The sequence below is a fragment of the Crassostrea angulata genome, chromosome 3 (assembly GCF_025612915.1).
Source record: "Crassostrea angulata isolate pt1a10 chromosome 3, ASM2561291v2, whole genome shotgun sequence".
Classification (NCBI taxonomy): domain Eukaryota; kingdom Metazoa; phylum Mollusca; class Bivalvia; order Ostreida; family Ostreidae; genus Magallana; species Magallana angulata.
In genome coordinates this window covers 40,971,777-40,990,044 of record NC_069113.1, presented here as the reverse complement: position 1 = coordinate 40,990,044, position 18,268 = coordinate 40,971,777, and the positions used below count along the sequence as shown (strand labels likewise).

The 18,268-nt window shown below is 36.0% G+C and overlaps 2 protein-coding genes across 2 annotated transcripts in view; both read right to left on the bottom strand.

Moving 5' to 3' along the window:
• Window positions 1–18,268, bottom strand: part of LOC128178338 (39S ribosomal protein L54, mitochondrial-like) — a 49,265-nt gene that overhangs the window by 17,072 nt on the left and 13,925 nt on the right. The gene's annotated exons all lie outside the window — the stretch shown is intronic.
• Window positions 423–13,138, bottom strand: LOC128178335 (chondroitin sulfate proteoglycan 4-like). Its single transcript, XM_052845451.1, has 4 exons — window positions 12,932–13,138; window positions 7,273–11,654; window positions 6,887–7,052; window positions 423–5,297 (listed from the first exon to the last, which is right to left on the bottom strand). The coding sequence occupies exons 1-4, from the start codon at window positions 12,990–12,992 to the stop codon at window positions 2,857–2,859; spliced, it is 7,050 nt and encodes a 2,349-aa protein (XP_052701411.1). The 5' UTR covers window positions 12,993–13,138; the 3' UTR covers window positions 423–2,856.

Below are 18,268 nucleotides of genomic sequence, written 5' to 3'. Positions count from 1 at the left end.
ACTCAGATTTGAAACATAATTACCACTTAATTTTTGCAATTTATATTTTCCTTCCCATAAGGATAATTTATGCTAAACTAGGTTGAATTTGCCTCGGTAGTTCTTGAGAAGAAGATTTTTAAAAATGCACCCCCCTTTTTCTACAGTTTCAAGGTTTTCTCCGCTTTGAATACAGATCAAACTTTTATTTCTGCAATTTATATTAGCCCTCCCATAAGGATGCTTTTTGCCAAATTTGGTTGAAATTGGATAAGCGGTTTTAGAGAAGAAGTTCAAAATGTAAAAAGTTTACAGACGGACAGACGGACAGACGGACAGACAGACGGACAGACGGACGGACAGACGGACGACGGACAAAATGTGATCAGAATAGCTCACTTGAGCTTACAGCTCAGGTGAGCTAAAAAATAAGCAAGAGAGAAAAGTTTTTCAAAGTTTTATTTTTCAGGTGATAATGATCATCAACTGTAATGAAATAATCAACAACAAGCAGCAGCTATATACAATGTACACAATGTATACAAGGCAAACCAATATATCTGTCAACAAGCATCAACAGCAAACCAAGCACCAACCAATTCCCCCCACACAGGAAACACACTCAGCGGACACACCGCCAACTCATGACACATCATCTAACAGGGACTACATCTCCTTAAATACTTGACCAAATACATTTCAACCACTGACCCAAGCCAAACATTGTAGGTGAAGTCTTTGAAGGAATATTGTATGAAAACTGACAATTCATGTGGCTTGAAGCAAATTAAATCTGTCAATACAATCTGTGTTCAACAAACGTGCTGGTTTCTGTGCACGTCAACAGTTTAAAGACTTCATTGTCTTCATGAGCCAGACAGTCCATTAACTCTACATGTATATAAATAATATTTATATCATTATGCTATTAAAACTACAAAGTTACTATTTCTTATATCTAGACAGTACACATATATATTTTATTATGTATATATTGTCTATAGGTAGATAGTCTGATTAATATTACTATTGTGTAGTTATTGTCCACTGTTTAGATTGTATCAAAGCATATTGAGTATTGTTATCAAATTATACAGACATCAGCACTTCAACACAAAATATTCACAATCAGTGAAAATACATTACGTAAGAATGCCCATCAATAAGGCATTACAAGGGGAGAGAACTCTCGTTGAACTAGTATATATATGGCATTTACCACAAAAAGGCCTTTCACAAGTATCCCAAGGAAATCAAAAACATAATTTTGGCATAGCTTATATTACTTCAATGGAGCATCAATTCAGAAGAAATGGAAAAAATCAGCAACAAGCATATTATCATTCAAATAATGCCACCTGATAATGAATAGCAAATACCCTTCAATAAATTCTGTGGACATAACATTAGAATTTCACAGTCACAAACAACTGTGTATCAAAAACAAGATATTTGGCACAACAAAAATAGTATTGCAATACACTCAAGAAGATCTAACAGTGACTAGACTACCATTAGATTGATATATACAGTTGCACTTCGGTATCTCGAACACTGTTATCTCAAATACTATGGATGTGTCCAACTGATTTGTTAGTCCCCACCACTTATCTTTTAAGTATTCTCAAATACTTTGGTATCTCGAGGTTTTTAAACAGTTCCATCTAGTTTGAGATAACGAAGTTCGACTGTATTCTAAATGATTTCCAAAGATACATGTATATTATGGGGTATTCAAAGCTAATATTCAAATATCAAAGGTATTACATGTATATTGTTGAATTACTAGACCATCAATATTGATAGAATATCAATACATACATTAACATGTTAATAGAATAATAAAAACATTTCCTTCTTCTTAGTATACAATCATCATCGATACCTCTAACATATTTACATGGACAATGTACTGTAGAACAGCTAATCTGAAATACAATATAAAAAAACCATGGGGGTGGAAAGCTTAAAAAATATGGATTTAAAAAGGAATGTTTGCTCTTGTAACAAAGTGAAGCTATGCTAAGATATTAATTTTGTGTAAATTTAAAAAGATAATTTTAAAGCATTCCAATTAAATTAATGATCAAACAAATAAAAAAAAAATGCGATTTTGATTCCATTGATGTAATAACATTAAATGGGTAAACTTTTTCGCAAGTACATGTACTATAAAGCAAACAAAGGGATTTTAAGATAATAACCAGTCAGCATCTTCCTGAAATCCCAAGGGATCGCCTATTCTTTACGAGGGTACATATACATTTACGGGTTCTAAAGATAAAAACTCCCATATACTTAAAAGCAGATCAGTAATAAATGGGGTCACAATTTAGGTATTATTTTAATAGTTATGATCTGATTTTTTATATGAAGTTGAAGTTTTCCTCAAAGTCTTTTTTAAAAATAGAATTAGAGAACTTTATACATAAAAAGAAGACATATATGCTTTAAATTAATAGCATATAAAAAATTCATTAATTTAAAAATACATGCATTTTGTCTGAAAATTAGAGTTTAAAACAAAGTTTATACCAGAAGAATAATTTAAATGTACAAAGTACATTTGCAAATACATAATTGGAAAAAATCATAGCACTAATTCTTAGTATAAATCCAACAACCTTTGAACAAAATAAATCATTCTCTATTTTATTGCAAATTTTTGCTCATAATAATTATTTGACTTTCAAGTACAAGACTTAGTTTAGTTTATACACTGTACATTTGAGAAATGACTCTCTACAGGCCTGAGTAAAAAATGCTGATTTGTGATTTTAAAAACAAAGTCATAATTCTCAATGTAAAGCATATAAAAGTGCATTTATTAAATAACAAAAACATAAAAAAGGGCCTAACTACATATATATCACAAGACTAAACCCAGTACTGATTCTCTTTCAACACGGGAGCTGTGGTTCGACAGAACTGTAATAGTTCAGGGTCATCCATCACTGACCAATCAAACAAGTCAACGCTGGATTGAGAGACAATGGAGTCCCTCAAATGTAGGTCACCCAGGGGTGTGACCTTGCACTCTGGTATGGTAGCACTAACCTCTGTCTGGGTAAGGCCTGTTGCTCCCTCCACCTCATTATACTCATTAAAATCTGAAATACTGTCCTCTGAAACATTCCTCCTAACAACAGGTATATTGTAATAGTTGTGATGCTCATACACGAGGGAATGCTCATCATCAGATGCATTATCATTGGGTTCAATGTGAACGTGCGGTTGATTCAGTGGAATTGGACCAGAAATTTCTGGTCTTAACTGGTTTTTCTGCATACCAGTCGGTGGAACATAGTTTTGATACCTCCGCTTCCTCCAAAGAAGGTACACAATTATAACTCCAAGAATGACAACCACAAACAAAGGAATAAGAATGGCCAGAATGATCATGAAGTCATTCCTGACACTTGGACTCACCACCTCCCGGCTTCCTGCATTGTCCACATCAGAACCATTGGCGCCCCTAGTATACGGTAGTTTAAACACAAAGTCCCCAATAGCTGGCTGGACACCTCTGGCGGTCAGTAAATAGGTCATTCTATCTTCTGATTGTCCTTGCACAGGTCGATTTATAACATAGTAAATTCTGCGATATTCAATGTCCGTGTGGGTGAACTCCTCCACTTCTTGGTATCCTGCTTCGACATCCCTCTTCCTGCGAGCCGTGTTCACAATGACTCCAAATTTTGGCTGGTTTATTATTTTGTAGTGTGGTACACTACCTGTCACATTAGCTAGCCCTCTTGCATCGAGACTCAGCAGCGAGATAAGTGTTTGGTTGGATCCTTTCGACAACTTTGCTGGATTCTGCTTCACAAATGGTTTCACTGATATAGAGATCTTTTTGTTAACAACGATGAGATCAGATCCTTGATAGGAAACGTCACAGAAAAAATGGTCACTGGGGTAATTCAGATCTTGCTGGACATACATAACTTCATGCAGTTTTTCGAGATCAAGTTGTGTAAAAGTGGTCACAGGATAGGATCTGACATAGATCCTTCCATGCAGGGGAGGCCTTGTGATGGTGTATAGGATTTTACTCCTGTCCCCGTTGGTTTTGGAATCCAGCTGTTCCTGGGTTATGTATACAGATGTTGAAGCTTGTGGAATGTATATTGTATCGTTCTTAATCATTTCCAAGGTCAAGGACACGACACTCACTGCCACGGTCACAGTCTGCCGCGGGAACTTCCCGTCAGTTATGTTCAACTCGATAAAAGATGGAATGGGCGGTCCGGTTTGGGTAAATATGATGTTGCCACCATCAACATCTTTCTGTGTAAAGGTTTTGATTGGTCTTTGATGGTCAGCCTTAAATGCTAGAATTCCATTGTTTGGTCGAGTGTTGACCTCATACCACAGTCTTTCAGGCGGCGAGTCATCATCCACCAGCTTGAGAACACTATCATCCACAGTTTTACTGCCTCCTTCAGTTACCTCAATCACAGGATTTTTAGGAACAAAATGAAATGGTTGGTCGTTCACTGATTCAATCTCAATAGGAAAGGTTTCTTCAAGGATCTGCATTTCTTCTCTTGATCCAAACTTTATGTCAAAATAAACTTGAAAATTAAAGCTATCGTTCCTCGTCTCTGAATCATCGTGATGGTATGAGAGCCGGTCAGAGCTGATGTACTCTTGAGTGAAGTTGGCGCCTTCTCTCAGAGCACTGCCTCCTCTCCAGGACAACACTCCATTTTTAGGAACAGTCATCAAGGAGAACATAGCGGAGACCATTTTTCCAGAAGCTTCTAGCTGTCTTACATAAGTTGAGATATCAAGATTTGATTGGGATATAACTTTCTCCTCACCTTCATTTAATGTCAGTTTTTTAACACGGATTTTGCCTTGATTACTTTGACTGCTGTATGATATGACAACATTGAAAACTTGGTTTTTCACTGTGTCGGCATAAACCGTATTGACTTCAAAGACAAATTTGTCACTGTCCTCCACAGTCTGCATAAAACTCTCATGCTGATAGTAGATTTTGCCATCATTAACATCATTCTGGGTGAAGGAAACAACCGGAATTACCTGCTGGTTCTTTCTGGTTACTAGGCGCCCTTTATCCGGTTTGACCTGGATGTGGTAGGTGATGTCCTTACTCTGGTCTGGGTTATTAGTCCGGCTGAGCAGATGAGCCTGGGTGATTGGTTGCATCTGTTCAGGGTAGACTTGCAGCTGGTTGTTGTTGACCACGGAGAGGACCAGTCTCTTGGCAGTGATGTGGAACTGCATCCTGTTGGTGTTGCTGTTCTGACCATCACTCAGATGGTACCAGAAGGAGCCGGTGTCACCTCCTGAAACCAAGGAACAGACAAGGTTACACAAGGATAATACAGCAAAACTCGGTTATAACGAAGTCACCGGGACCTAAGAAATTACTTCGTTATATCCGTAATTCGTTATAACCGTATAAGAAATTCATTAAATTTACATAGCTGGGGATCCAAGATGACTTAGCTATATCCGTGATTTCGCAATATTCGTATTTGTACCAAATGAGTTTTACTGTACATACAGGGATATATTTGCCCCTGTTTTATTTTTGCCCCTTTTGCCCTTGTTGTCAGATGGCGAATTGAAGACTGGGCTAACTCCAACATCTCAAATTATCTCTCTTTAAACACAACAATGTCTGGGCGAATACAAAATGGGGCGAAATTGTTTGCAAGTGTAGAAGGACGAAAATTACACAGAAGAATAACCCTATACAAAGTATCTAAATTCATTCATTTTAAAATAAATCTGAGATAGTGTCTTAATTCAGAGCTATATAGGATGATGTATGTATTACAAAAAACATTTGGGTTTACTTTATTTAGACAGAAATTGATTGAGGATGTGTTAAGATAAATATAAGTTTTTTTTGCTTGGAACAAATATTTCTTGCTTTATGAAAACCTTTTCAATTACATGTATAGGACTATGTTAATACATCATAACATGTACTGACGAATATTACATGTTCATTAAGGCAGTAGTTCACCAATATTCCATTTTGTTAAAACAATAAGACATGCCCTCGCAAGTACACAAGCATAGTGGAATGAATAGATAGTAAGATCATTGATATGGAAAGTCCAAATGAAAATCACAATGATAGTTTTACAGTGCATGCAGGTAATCTCTTTCATAATAAAATTTTATGGTTATTTGATTGTACATGGAGGTTGTCTATTATTGTTAATGGTTCGTGTAATCTAAATAACTGTCGGAATGGTGCCTTAGGTATCAATGTTGTTTTTGTAAAACATGTAATGAATATAAAGAAAATGCTGGGGCAGAGACACAATAGTTGAAATTTATTTTACTTCTGACCATTATATTCAATATAGTTATTCTGATCATTCTTTCATGAATAATTACCCTCAAATTCTTTGTAGACATTTCTAAAAGTGGGGATCCTTATTGGGTTTAGTGAATTTAACTGTGGTGCAGAGAAATTTTACTGGATGCTGGTACACAGTACAAGGGCAATTAAATATTAAAAAAAAAGAAGTGCATTTATTCATTCAAACAAAATATGGGTACTCCATACACTACTGAGATATATATGTAACCAAGGGCTTTAACCATTTATAATTCATTTAATGGTCACGTGATATCAATACATGTACTTCATATTGATAGAAACTATTTTGTTGTTTATCGACAGGAATACAAAAAGACCAAGCTAGCAATTGTTAGATGAGTAAAACAACAGCTCATTCACAGAATCAAATCACAATAATGGTTCCCCACAGGAACTATATGAATATTTTAGTACCAGCATCCAGTGAAACCAGCAATAGGGTTCATACAATAATCATGTTAATTGGTTAAAAAAAACCCTTAACTGCTCAGCTTAGTGAAGTGAAAAGATAAAGATGAAATATCAATGTCATACCTTCATGCACAAACACCACCTGTCCTGTATTGATGCTCTGCTGTGTGAACCTCGTGATGTCTTTGAAGGTGTTATTCAGGAATGAAATTCGGCCATTCGTGGGTTTGGTCGCTGCATACCACACTCCGTCAGGGGGCGTGTCAGGGTCCTCAGCATTCAAGATGTCCTACATGATATTAATTTTTTAATTATTATTTCATTAACATTGATATAACATGAACTCAAAATAATTAGATTTGATATAACTGCACAGCCTGGTGTGTTATAGGACCAATATAAACGCATATGTCCACATCTAGTTTATCAACAAATAAAGAAAAATGTATTTTGTAAAATAAAAATTGCATGTATCTATAATGAAAAAATACATAAAAATTCCTATTTACCTTTGAAATCAAAGCCATAGAACTCTGCCAAAGTGTCAGGCCCTTATTTGTGATGACCTGAGGGGCTTCATCATTTACAGCCTCAATGTGGATGTACACGTGCTGATCATCTGTTTCTTCTTTATTTGCCAACCGACCTTTGATAACTATTTCATCCAATTCCGAGTCGCTTCCATCATGCACATAATAAACCCTCCCCTGTCTCAGGTCGTCCATTGTAAAAGAGAACAGCGACTGGTTCCTTCTTTCAATCAGCTCCAGATGACCATGTCTGGGTTGTTTGACCACATGGAAGACAACAGATAGATTTGTTGGCGTGGTGAATTTTAGAACAATGTCTGCTGGTGACAGAGGCCTTTTCCCTCCTTCTCGGATACTCAGATTCCTTGTTTCTATATCTAACGGTGGCGGGAGTACCTCAATTCCAAAGGTCAGTCCCCTTAACCTTTGACCTGTTACTCCATCTGCTACATCAAATGTGAAATAATCCGTTCTGTGGCCTTTCTGTGAGTGGCGATATGACACTGCATTCGAATTGATATCCCATTGCGTAAATGTGTTCTGCTCTCTACTTTCTGTCTTATAGGTGACATAAATTGCTCCATACCTTGGTCTGGTAGTGATGGAGTACACAATAGAGGAAGGCTGTGACAAGGCATTGAAGACAAGCAGGTTGGATTTTCTGATGGTTTGGGATTTCAGACTTTGAACTTGAAGAACATTGTTGTTGATAACTCTTGGTATTCGAGACGGCGTGCCCTGAAGAATGTGGATTTGAAACTCTTCCTGTATTCTTGCTTCTCCAGCTATAGCAGCAAACTTGAAGTGGTCCTCACCCATGCCACCATGCCTATGGCTATAGATCAAAGAACCAGCTAGTAAATCACCAAGGGTAAACCGTGTAACAGTTTCTCCATCTATTTTTAGTCTCCCGTGCAATGGTTCCTCAATCAAGATGAATTTCACTTCCTCTGGTTTCACATTCACATTGGTGTCAATGCTTAGATTAGCTGAATGGATGTTGACATCTTCTCCAACTTGCACAATTACTCCAGTGTTATTTTGAATCACAATGAACGGACTTCCAGCTTCCACACTAAAAGGAAAATGCTCCATAAAATAACCATCAGAAACAGTCATCAAAGTTTTGCTAGTTTCTGGTCCAATATGGCGGAATTTGATTTTTCTATCAGCAATGTCTTGTTGTGTGAAAGTAAAGACCTCCTTATTGTCCTCACTGTTCACTATTTCACCATTTGGAATTCTTTCCCTTGTATATCTTAACTTCATGGAATCAAAGTTGACATCTGGATCACTAAAACTCAGATCATCCACTGTTATCACTTTTTCCTTGTTGTATACTATCTTCAAAGTTTTGTCCACCTTTCTAAGAGGCGGATTATCATTGCGCATGGTAATACGGATATGAAATCTTCCACTGTATTCTTTTACTTTTGCTGGAAATGTTGTTGCAGACGTCAAGATTGGAGAAGCAACAAATGCAAAGCTGTCTCTGTCATTTTCTGAGTCATCATGTTCATAGAAAAGCCTACCTCTCTGAATGTCTTCATTTGAAAATCGTGTGACACCATTTTGTCTCAGGAGTACTGGTGAATGATTTCGATTTTTCAGCTTCAAAATCCCATGCTGAGGAAAGTCAACAACACTGAATTCAAAGTTCTGAAAGTCATCTGTCTCCAAGTAAAGATAATTCTTTGAAATCACTGCCTCTCTTCCTTCATATACCGTGTCCAAAACATTGTTGGTCAAGCGAACCGTTGTTTGTCTTGGAAAAAATTCCATGTTCATACGCATTGGTTTGGAGACTGCAGGAGGAGCAGACACGCGGAAATCAATGAAGTCTGTCGTCATATCATAGGTCAAGTGGTGCAAACGATAAACAACATACCCACTGTTCACATCCTCCTGTGTCAAAACATCATTGATATCTAGTGGCTCCATCTCATAAATCAGTTCCTCTGTGATATTTTTGTGATGTATACGATACAGATTTCCCCGATACGGTTTCCTTGATATGGTAAATTTGATGTTCTTGGCGTCATACCAAAGATCATTCGTTCTAGCATGCAACTCGTCACTGGAGATAATTTTATACTGGCTGTGCTGGATTACTACCCTATTGGACCCAACAATATCAATAGTTAGTCTGTCAACATAAATGTACACAAGACCCCTAATGGTTGTGTTCAGGGCAGATGCTTCTATTGAAAATCTATCGTACTGCACCAAATTCCGCTTTTCTCTATTTACATATCGTATCTGATTATTATCTATGTGACGCTGGGCAAATGTATCCACAGTTTCCCATGTATCATTAGAATACGTTCTTCTCTGAATTTCTCCATAGTCAGGTGAAACAATAACACGGTATCGGATTTCAATCTCTTGCATAGGCACATTATCAATGGCCACCAAATTCTTTCTACCTATGGTGATATGGCTTCCCTGTGTTACTCTAATCCCAGAGATGTTCAAATGCAAATTCATGTCCACTGCATCAATAATCAGCCTCTTTGTGAGTGTCCCAACAGTCAGCAAACAGAATGATGAATCAGCCCCCAATGAAAACCATATTCTCCCATCTATAATCTCCTGAAAGGAGAATGTGGATCTTTCTATCCCAGCTCTGTCAGAGGTCTCAAAGTGGCCTGGTGATTTCCCTGGGTGTTTTGATCTGCAAACTGTTGATATCACCAAGGAGGAAGGCAAGGAGTCTGGGTCAAGCACCTCTACAATAGATCTTGTGATTCTTAGCTTTGTGTTTTTGGCCATATTTAAAGAGGCTTCACTTTGAGAGCTGCCCAACAGCTGCAGAGTAGGTTTGTCATCCACTGGTTCAATAAGAATTGGAAGTATAAAGGTGTAGGATTTCTGCATTTCAGCAAAGTCACCAGGTCCATTTGTAGCTATTTTCATATTGAGAGTCACTTCGTCCCTCGTTGATTCTGACCCATCATGGATATACCTAACTTTCCTTCCCAGTAAATCCAACAGCGTGAAAACATCCCTGTTCCTCCTTCTCCTCCCAAGATCAATCAAAAGATGCCCATGTTTCGGAAATCGCATCATTTCAAACTGAATTGCAGACTCACGGATCTGAAGTTCTTTATAATCAAGCAGAACGATAATATGTTCAGTGGTAATAACCCTTTCTGTGCCTTCTTTCAGTGTCAAACCTCTGACTTCAACATATTGGTCTTCATATGGGGATGTTGTTGTCACATAAGTACTGAAGGTTGGTTGGCTGGTTGTTTTTTCACAGTTACTAGTACATTCAGTCATTAGTCCACAGTCTGTGTTCAAATCACGACTTACTTGCATTTGCTGAAATCCATACAGCTTTGAATTGATTGTCAAGTTTTTCATACATCCAAGGTAATGATCAGATGTTAAGATGGAGTCAATATTTACTACTGCTTCATAAGACATTACATGAGGTGTTACTCCTCCCAAGAAAAACTGCCCAGGGAATTCAAAGTTCTTCCACCTACTCTCATCAAGTGATGTGGTCTCTTCAGAATGATCCACTGTAAATTTTACCAAAGTGTCTGTACACTGTATGGACAATGAATGCCATTCTCCATCACTGATTATCACATTAGAATCAAGTCCATCTACCAATCTGTCACTTCCTTTGATCAGCAACAATTTCAACTTCTTGGATAATATTTCAACAGAAAGCACATAGGGTTCTGTTTTTGGTTTCCTTGCCAGGGCTAATAACAGAAGTCCATTTTCGGTCCCAGTTTTGAACTGCACAGAAAGAGATCCAGTGTTTTTAAAAGGTATATGATGAAAGGCAGCAAAGGAAGAGTTGGAATGGAAATTAATGGGCAGAGAGGACTCTGCCTTGACTTCCTCTGTACACGTCCATGATACATGATATACTGACTGTGTTCCCTCTAGTTTCTGTGCATTGCTAATGATATCATACTGATTGAATACAACATTTCCTAAGCAACCACGGAAATACGACCATTTTTTATCAAAGCTAGTTGTTTTCTGCATGCCACCCACAAAAACTTCATTTTCATTCAGTTCGTGTAATTGCCCCAAAATATCAATCTGATTCTCAACTCCATCAACAGTGACAGTCAATGACTGAGAAACCTGCTTTAGTTCAACATGATGCCAGTTTCCATCGTCTGTTTTCTGTAAGGATTTCCAAGTCAGAGAACGGGAGCCAAAGTCGGCCTCAACCTGGACACACCCATCCTGGAGGTACAAGTACAGGTAGTCCGAGGGTCCCCGGGCCAAGAAGAGGAGACCATGGGGCTGCCAGGTTAAAAACCTCACCCTCAGCTCTACATCTTTGTTGATTCCAAAGGGCAGATTTAGATAACTGTCTCCATAGAACGAGGCTGCAAAAAAAACAGACACTGTAAGAGGTGTGTTTATCTGTCTGATTTTCACTCTAAAGCTTTGTCGTACAAAATACATACTATCTTAAGTAAACAGATATCATAAAAAACCTTTGCTGGTGTTTGGGAGACTTTCATTACCTGGTAAACAAAAAAATAACATTTCATTCTAGAGATAATAAACATAACTCAATTACTGTAAATCAAACTACATGTATCATGCTTGATAACACTGCAATTTGCTTCCTGTAGGTTACACTGATGCTTACTAAAAATATAATTTTTATGAACATTTTGACCTTGTTATCACTAATGTGAATTTCGTACTTAACTGACAGCTAAGCGTTTTATAAATCAATATCAGGCATTGTACCATTATAATCATTTCATATTGTGATAGTGATAATTTCACAACTAGTTGTGGATGTACGTTCTTAAAATGAATCAATTTCATACATTTTCTTAAAGACTGAACTCTTGACTATTTTGTTTGAAACAATTATCATTATCTAAACTTTGATGCCATTGAAATGAACTTTTCTGATTTTGAAGGCAATAAAAATGCATAAAAATTTCAGTGTATTTCTTAAAACTCTGATCATGTTAAAATGAATGACATTTCTTTTCCATATATTCTTTCAGAAAAATGGTTATAATTTTGAGATGCTTATATGATTTAATTTTTTAAAGTGTACAGTATTACATATTATGTCTCACAACTTCAAGTAATTAATTCACCAAAGGTATCAAAACATGGTCAATTTCAATGTAGGTTGTTTCTGAAGTCGTGTGAATTGACCTTAGCTTCATTTTCAAGCAGATGCCTAATTTAATTTAAGAGCGTAAAGTGAAATTTAACCCGGTGGGCAACTGCAGGTTATGTGCAATGGAAATAGATTAAACCCATGAATATTTATACCCCGTGATAGGCCATAAACAAACAATAAAATGTATGTTGATTAATATCAAATTCAGATATTGAAAATTCCATTACCGGGAGATATTGTGTTTTAATATTAGAAGCACAGTGATGTTCTCTGATAGCATCTTTTGTAAGTCGACTTGAGTTTGTATGCCTTGGAACCTAGGTCAAAATATTTTCGACCTTTCATCTTTCATTTCATAAATAACCAATTAATTTAAAGTTCTTTAAAAAACCCTACAATCTTTTATATTATTTTCCTGTGATAGTGTCCAATCATGGGACATATTTCATGGTTTAAGACTTTTCTTGTAAGCTGATATTAAAGTACTTCGAAATATATATATTGACGTACCTGCTCTCAGCCTCTGCACACAAATTAGCAACAACCAGGCATAAAGATAGAGGGTATCCATGACATCTCATCTACAGAACATATTACCTAACCAATTGTGCAATATTTGCCGTGTGCAGCATTGCAAAAGCATTGCAATTTCAGTATTTGTATGCCACTAGAAGTGGACCCACATCACAACATTGTTACTATTTTTTCTTCGAGATAATGAGGTCTTGCTATTTACAGGAAAATTGTGATGTGCTATTACGGTGGTAAAGAGAGGTCTCAAATTTATGTAATAATCTAGAGAATAAAAATGTTAGTTGTTTAAACATATAAGTACGTTCCTATTTGTTGATTTAATCATATTTTAATTTTATGACATGACACATATACGTTTTTAAAGTACCCCATCCCCCAAATTTACTGAAATTAGCACAACCAAAGGAGGTTTAAAAAATAACTCGTACATCAAATAAGTCGAGTTCCTTAAAATCTATTTATGGATGCTGATGCAGAAGTTTGTTAATTAGCATATTTGTAGTACAAGTCTCAGCTTTTCTCTAGATTTTGTCAGGGACGTAAATATACGTCCCTCATTTTGTCTAAAAATTGAGAACAATTTTTCTTTTTCTTTTCATTTATCAAATTTTATCTGGCTAATTGTTGTAAACGGGTCAAAGTTTGGGTCAAAGTTGTTTATTGTGGCCTGTATTGAGTTTCAATCGTTTTGGAAATACCATCAAGAGCAATATGTTTACTTGTAACCATTTTTAATAATTTTATTTTAACATAATGGATTGCAAGTATCCCAAAAGAACATGAAAATGCAAGAGCGAAAAAGGGTTGAGTACCGGTAGATATGTGGAAGTGAACTATGTCAAGGTGTTAAAATCCTTGTCCTTCCTTACAATATTGTTTTTATCTAAAATTAATGGGAAATGAATAAACCATTCGAAAATAACTATAGATTTTATTAATTTCAAAATATTTGATCTTTTAGTTGCTTAACCAACCCATCAATTTAACTATTTTATAATTAAATAAAACTTGCTAAATATAACTTAACATTATATAATCGTTTTTTTGTTTGCACTTCTTAAAATGTTCACAAACCATACTAATTATAATGAAAACTAGACTCTTGTTGCTATAGCAACAAAAAGGTCTTCCGTTCCTCATGTATAAATCTGTACAAAAAATCTATTTCTCTTGTAAACAGAAAATGGATATAATTTATACCGTTAAGGAATTCCCAAGAAATAAACAAAACAAAAAGACAAAACGTCATTTTTTTAGTTCTTTCTGTGACGACCGGAAGTTACGCCGGATCATACAAAACATAGTAAACATATCTTCATACATTGCCTTGTCTTTCCTCAAAGTTTGGATGTTCAAGTTTTTCTTAGTTATAATATCTCGTTGAGAAAAGGTTTTTATCTCGGGCCCGGAAACGAACGAACGGAAGTGATTAAGAAATTGTAAATACGTATTTTAGTACATTTACCTATGATATGGTTTTGTTCATCACATTGAGTAAAATGTTAAAAAATTCTAATGTTAAAAAAAAACAACTTTTATTGCTTAAACACTTTGAGTGAAAACCGGAAGTGACGTACGACCAAATGGAACCCGTTTAACACATGTTCATTCAAATGTCCATTATCCATTCAAGTTTTGTGTATTGATCTCTCACAGTTTCTGAGATCTTGGGTGTAGTTTTTTTTTTTTTAAAAAGAAGGCTACCTGAGATATTTAAGATGTCTCACCGGAAGTAGATCTTTTTTGGGTTTTTTTTTACCATGTGTGGATGACCTCTTGTATTTTTTATAACTAAAATGTTACTTCCATGCTAAATAACCAAAATATTTTTAAAAATATCAAAATTGGGTGTACTTCCTGTGAAGACCGGAAGTCACGCCGGATGAAATAAAATAGTGTTAACACGTGTCCATACCTACAAAGTTTGGTTGTTGAAGTCGTTACCGTTTTTGAGATCTCGTCGATATAAGGTTTTTTGTCTCGGGACAGGAAACGGACAAACGGAAGTGCTTAATGAAATTTAATTTTTTTATATCTTGTTACTTTCCTATTTTACATTATTATTCATCGACGTAGCTAAAACTATCAAATTAAAACAGTTTAACGGATAAACAGTTTGATTTGTTTGAACTCTTCCGCTGTGGACCGGAAGTGACGGAAGACAAAATGAAACTGTTTAAACACATCTTCAATCTAATGTCTATGTTTAGTAAAAGCTTCGTGTCTTGATCACGTACAGTACCTGAGAACTTGCGGGTACAAAATATGTTTTAAAAAAGCTTCCTGAGATAATCGAGATATCTCACCGGAAGTAGAATTTTTTTGTTAATTCATCATTGTATAGATGACATATGTAAGGATATATACTAATATCTTTATTCTATGGAAAATAAATTAAATACGTAAAAACAAAATTGTTTGAAGAGCTTCCGGTGACGACCGGAAGTTACGCCGAACAAAACAAAAATGTTTAAACACATTTACAACTACAGGTCTATCATCCCTCAAAGTTTGGATTTTCAAATCTTTATCGTTTCTAAGATCTCGATGTGACAAGCTTTTTGTCGCGGGACAGGAAACGGACGACAGGAAATGAATTTTAAAAAAATGAAAAAATCGCCTAGAGATATGATCATTTTCTATCAATCCTGAAAATTTCAAGTAAATCTATCCAGCCATCTCTGAGATATCTTGTGGACAAAAACTGGGAAAAAAATAATAATAATAATAACTAGACACGATCTCGTTGCGAGCAACGAGGAGGTCTTCCGTCCGATTTTAAAAAGAGGAAATGACCTTTTCTTTTATCTTCATCAACGAACATATCAGGAAATGCAGGTGTGATCTTAAAGAGCGATGGATGAAGAATTATACACCCCGTTGGATCCCTAATTTGAAGGACCAGCCCCATTTTATTTCATATTAAATAAGAGGTCTTTTGACCTAATAACACGTCTAATAACCTGTAATAAAAAGAAACCGAAGAAAAACCCCGAGGGTCTTTCTTTGTAAACGGAAGACCCTAATAACAATAAGAATAGAAGGGTCTTCCGCTGAAGACGGAAGACTCTAAAAATAAAAGACTGTTTTTGTCTAAATCTTAATTGAAGAGTGTTTTTCAACTTGAACTTCAGTCCAACAACCCTTTTATGTTGAATATTTTAGTTACAAAATTAAATAAAAAGGAGAGAAAGAAATAGAGAGAAAGAACAAATCTTGGTTCCGGCGAGATTAGAACACACAGCCTTTGCAGATGTCTCAAAACATGACTGACGCGAAATAATTCCCGAATTTGTCTTTGAATCTTGGACGTTTCCGCCCGGGAGAAGAGCTGAGTTTTTGTATGAGATGAAAAACAACGTGTAAGATGTCTGACTATTCAGGTTTGGTAACAGTGCGAGGTCATTTGAAATATTGATGCGTGTTTGTGTCTGGAGGGGGGTGAAAAGACCTGAGCTTGATTTTCGTCGTAAATAAATCGAAAATAGAATTTTGAGGTGTGGATCTCGGATTCGGTCATTTCGTGTAGTACAGTAATCTAGAATTGAACTAGGTTGAAAATAAAGGTTCAAGATGAAAGATCCAGTAAAATCAGGCCAGAAAAACTAAATGATTTTGTGAATAGTGGGGGGGGGGGGGGGGGTCGGTGCGTGTACTGTGTAAATTTAATTTCCCGGTATAGGCAATAAGCGCCGTTTAATCTCAGGAATTTCGTCTTGATTGTTCAATCCGCTGCATATTTGGCAGACAATAAGAATGGTGTCCGAGGTTCATTTTCACGAATTTTCATTAGGATTGGGTGAAGGGCTTGGGAGTTATGATTTTTTTTACAGTACATGTTAATCACGACAATTGAAACTCAAATGCCAAAAACTTCATAACTCTGTTAATAATGAACGAATTGGTCTGGTAATTAGTACAGTAATCTAGAATGGTACTTAGTTGAAATTAAAGGCCCAAGATCAAAGATCAAGGAAAATCGGGCCAGAAAAACTAAATGATTTTATAAATGGGGGGGGGGGGGTGTCGGTCAGCGACTTCTATATTAAACGTAAAATATTCAATTCTAAATATCACAAATTACACAATTTCTAAAGAAAAAAATACATATGTTAGAACAATGTATAAGCGTTGTTTGAAAGATGTAACTTGATTTTTTAACATCTGTTTATCTTAGGCTCAAACACTCATAAACATCTGGTCAGTTTTCAAACCTTGTCGCAGTCACCCGTTCGTTTGTATAGTTACGTGTATAAACTTTGGAGGTTTTTCTTAATCCCAGACAGGCAACAGATTTGTATCAGTATATAGATATGCACAAAAAAGGAAAAAGTCCACCATCTTTGATAAAAATGACTTTTTAGCGTTGACTTCCAATCAGTATGAAGACAATCATTAAACAATGAATTTCAAATTATTTGAATCCATAGACATTATCCCGTAACTTGAAATAAATACATGTATTATAATTTTTTGGACGCCAATGTACATTTAGCCTCTATCCAATTTACTGCATGAGAGAGAGAGAGATAGAGAGAGAGATTGAGAGATTTTCTAGTTTTTTTTATAGTGTTTAGGGAATCAGTATATTAGCAACGTATGTCAATAAACACATTTATATACATGCATGCGTGTATCTATATATGTGAATAAATACTAATCAGTCCTCCTTTTAAGGTCATGTTGAATACTTACTTAAACGTGGGTGGATTGCTAAATATTGTGTGTGTCAATGAGATGGCGGCATTTCTTTGATGCCGGCAAAGCGACCCAGCGTACTGCAGGGGTACTTTGGCGGCACGTCTTTGATGCCTGCGATGCGACGAGCGTTTGAATTTAGCGAACTGCTGACAGAAACAAGCTAACTATTTGTAAATTAAAAAACCGCTATTATTTCTATATATAATAAATAGAAAACGGAAAACATTAAAATCTATCATTTTAAAGATAAAATCGTTAAACAAAACAAAATTAAGAAAAAACCAACATTCGGCATGTCTTTGATACCGGCAATGCGACGAGCGTCTAAATTTAGAGAGCTGCTGACAGAAAAGAGCTCCATATTTGTACTGAAAAAAAACGCTATTATTTTTAATTATGACAAAAATAAAACGAAAAACATTCAAATCCATCATTTTAAAAACGAAATCATTAATCAAAACACAAATAAGAGAGAAAAAACATTCGTCACTCAAGGACTGAACCCGGGTCGTCTGGGCACAAGTCCAACACTCTAACGACTGAGCTACGCGGACCTTCGCTTCAGGATTTTGGGGTCCAAAATCTCAAGAATGCCTGGATCGATTTTAAAAC